The sequence below is a fragment of the Tursiops truncatus genome, chromosome X (assembly GCF_011762595.2).
Source record: "Tursiops truncatus isolate mTurTru1 chromosome X, mTurTru1.mat.Y, whole genome shotgun sequence".
Taxonomy (NCBI): domain Eukaryota; kingdom Metazoa; phylum Chordata; class Mammalia; order Artiodactyla; family Delphinidae; genus Tursiops; species Tursiops truncatus.
The window spans coordinates 102,561,552-102,563,595 of record NC_047055.1 but is presented as its reverse complement, the minus strand read 5'-3'; the positions used below and the strand labels follow the sequence as shown (position 1 = coordinate 102,563,595).

Below are 2,044 nucleotides of genomic sequence, written 5' to 3'. Positions count from 1 at the left end.
ATTACAGGTGTGTCTCAGCCAAGAATCCAGAAGGTTAGAGGGAAAATAATTTTTCCGCCCCTACACTGACTCTAATAATCATGGGAATTTGCCAGGCTTTTGGTCTCTTTGGCTTTCAGATTCCTGTAACACTTAATAATAGGCTTCTTTGTATTTGCTGTTCGTCAGTTACATATAGAAGTAACACGCTGCCGGACAGCAGGAGTCTATCTTGACTATGAACTTCTCTGGAGGAAAGAGGCAAGAAGCAGCAGGGCCCAGGGACAGACAGGCTCACAGACCCCAGGAACCAGACCAAGATGTGCAAGTACCCAAAACTTGGTCCTATGACCTGTCATGGAGCCCTGGAGCTGGGGCTTCCCGTGGGGGTCAAAGCCTTCCTGCCCCTGGGCACCCTCCTACAGCTGCCCCAGTCCCACAGCTTCTCAGCTGAAGATGTGCAGCAAGTGGTGAACACCATGGGGAAGCAGTGGTTCACACTGCAGCCAGGGGACCCCGGCATTGGCTCTCATCCAAGCCAATCTTGGTCACTTCCTGCAAGTACCTGAGATGGATCTGATGCCCTTGGCAACCCGACAGGCCCTGCCCCTGATGCTTATTTATAGCACATTCTGGCAGCACTGGCCATCCATCCCGTTCAAAAGCATGTCCTGCTGGGGAAGGAGGCACATCCACCTGGCCTCAGGACTGCCTGGGGACTGTGCACAGTGTCATCAGTGGCATGTGGCCAAATTGTGAAGTGGCCTTGTTCATCAATGGGCCCCTGGCCCTGGCAGATGAAATACCCTTCTTCCTCTCCGTCAGTGGGGTGATCCTGATTCCAGGGAATGCTGATGGCTTCCTGCTTCCCAAGTATTTCGAGAAGGCCGTGCAACTACGTCCCACCCAAAAGTCCCTCTCCTTGGCCGGTAATGAGTAGACAGAATGTCAGAGTGGCCCCAAGCACCGCTCCAGAGGGTAAAGGATGATCCAACAATAAAATATTCATTAAATAAGAAATGTAAATAGACAATCAAAAAAAGAAACTCAGGATTGAAAAAAAAGAAGTAACCACAGCCCAAGATCTCTTCCAGGCAAATTCTATTACTGTTTCACTGTTCTCTGTGCTGACTCATCTTCCTCTCATTCAACTTGATGACTGCTTCCTTAAGCTCTTCTTCTTCTTTTTTTTTTTTTACATCTTTTTTGGAGTATAATAGCTTTACAATGGTGTGTTAGTTTCTGCTTTATAACAAAGTGAATCAGTTATAAATATACATATATCCCCATATCTCTTCCCTCTTGCATCTCCCTCCAATCCTTCCTATCCCACCCCTCTAGGTGGACACAAAGCACCAAGCTGATCTTCCTGTGCTAAGCGGCTGCTTCCCACTAGCTATCTATTTTACATTTGGTAGTGTATATATGTCCATGCCACTCTCTCACTTTGTCACACCTTACCCTTCCCCCTCCCCATATCCTCAAGTCCATTCTCTAGTAGGCCTGTGTCTTTATTCCCATCTTACCCCTAGGTTCTCCATGACATTTTTTTCCCTAAAATTCCATATATATGTGTTAGCATATGGTATTTGTCTTTCTTTTTCTGACATACTTCACTCTTTATGACAGACTCTAGGTTCATCCACCTCATTACAAATAGCTCAATTTCGTTTCTTTTTATGGCTGAGTAATATTCCATTGTATATATGTGCCACATCTTCTTTATCCGATGATGGACACTTAGGTTGTTTCCATCTCCTGGGTATTGTAAATAGAGCTGCAATGAACATTTTGGTACATGACTCTTTTTGAATTATGGTTTTCTCAGGGTATATGCCCAGTAGTGGGATTGCTGGGTCACGTGGTAGTTCTATTTGCAGTTTTTTAAGGAACCTCCATACTGTTCTCCATAGTGGCTGTACCAATTCACATTCCCACCAGCAGTGCAAGAGGGTTCCCTTTTCTCCACACCCTCTCCAGCATTTATTGTTTCTAGATTTTTTGATGATGGCCATTCTGACTGGTGGGAGATGATATCTCATTGTAGTTTTGATTTGCATTTCCC

The 2,044-nt window shown here is 45.5% G+C and overlaps 1 protein-coding gene across 1 annotated transcript; it reads left to right on the top strand.

Annotated features, from left to right (window-relative positions):
* Positions 1-217: 217 nt before the first annotated feature.
* TRPT1 (tRNA phosphotransferase 1) lies at positions 218-979 on the top strand. Its single transcript, XM_019942036.1, is given in 4 exon segments — positions 218-333; positions 335-505; positions 507-702; positions 704-979. Coding segments are annotated over 4 exon segments (759 nt in total).
* Positions 980-2,044: the final 1,065 nt, after the last annotated feature.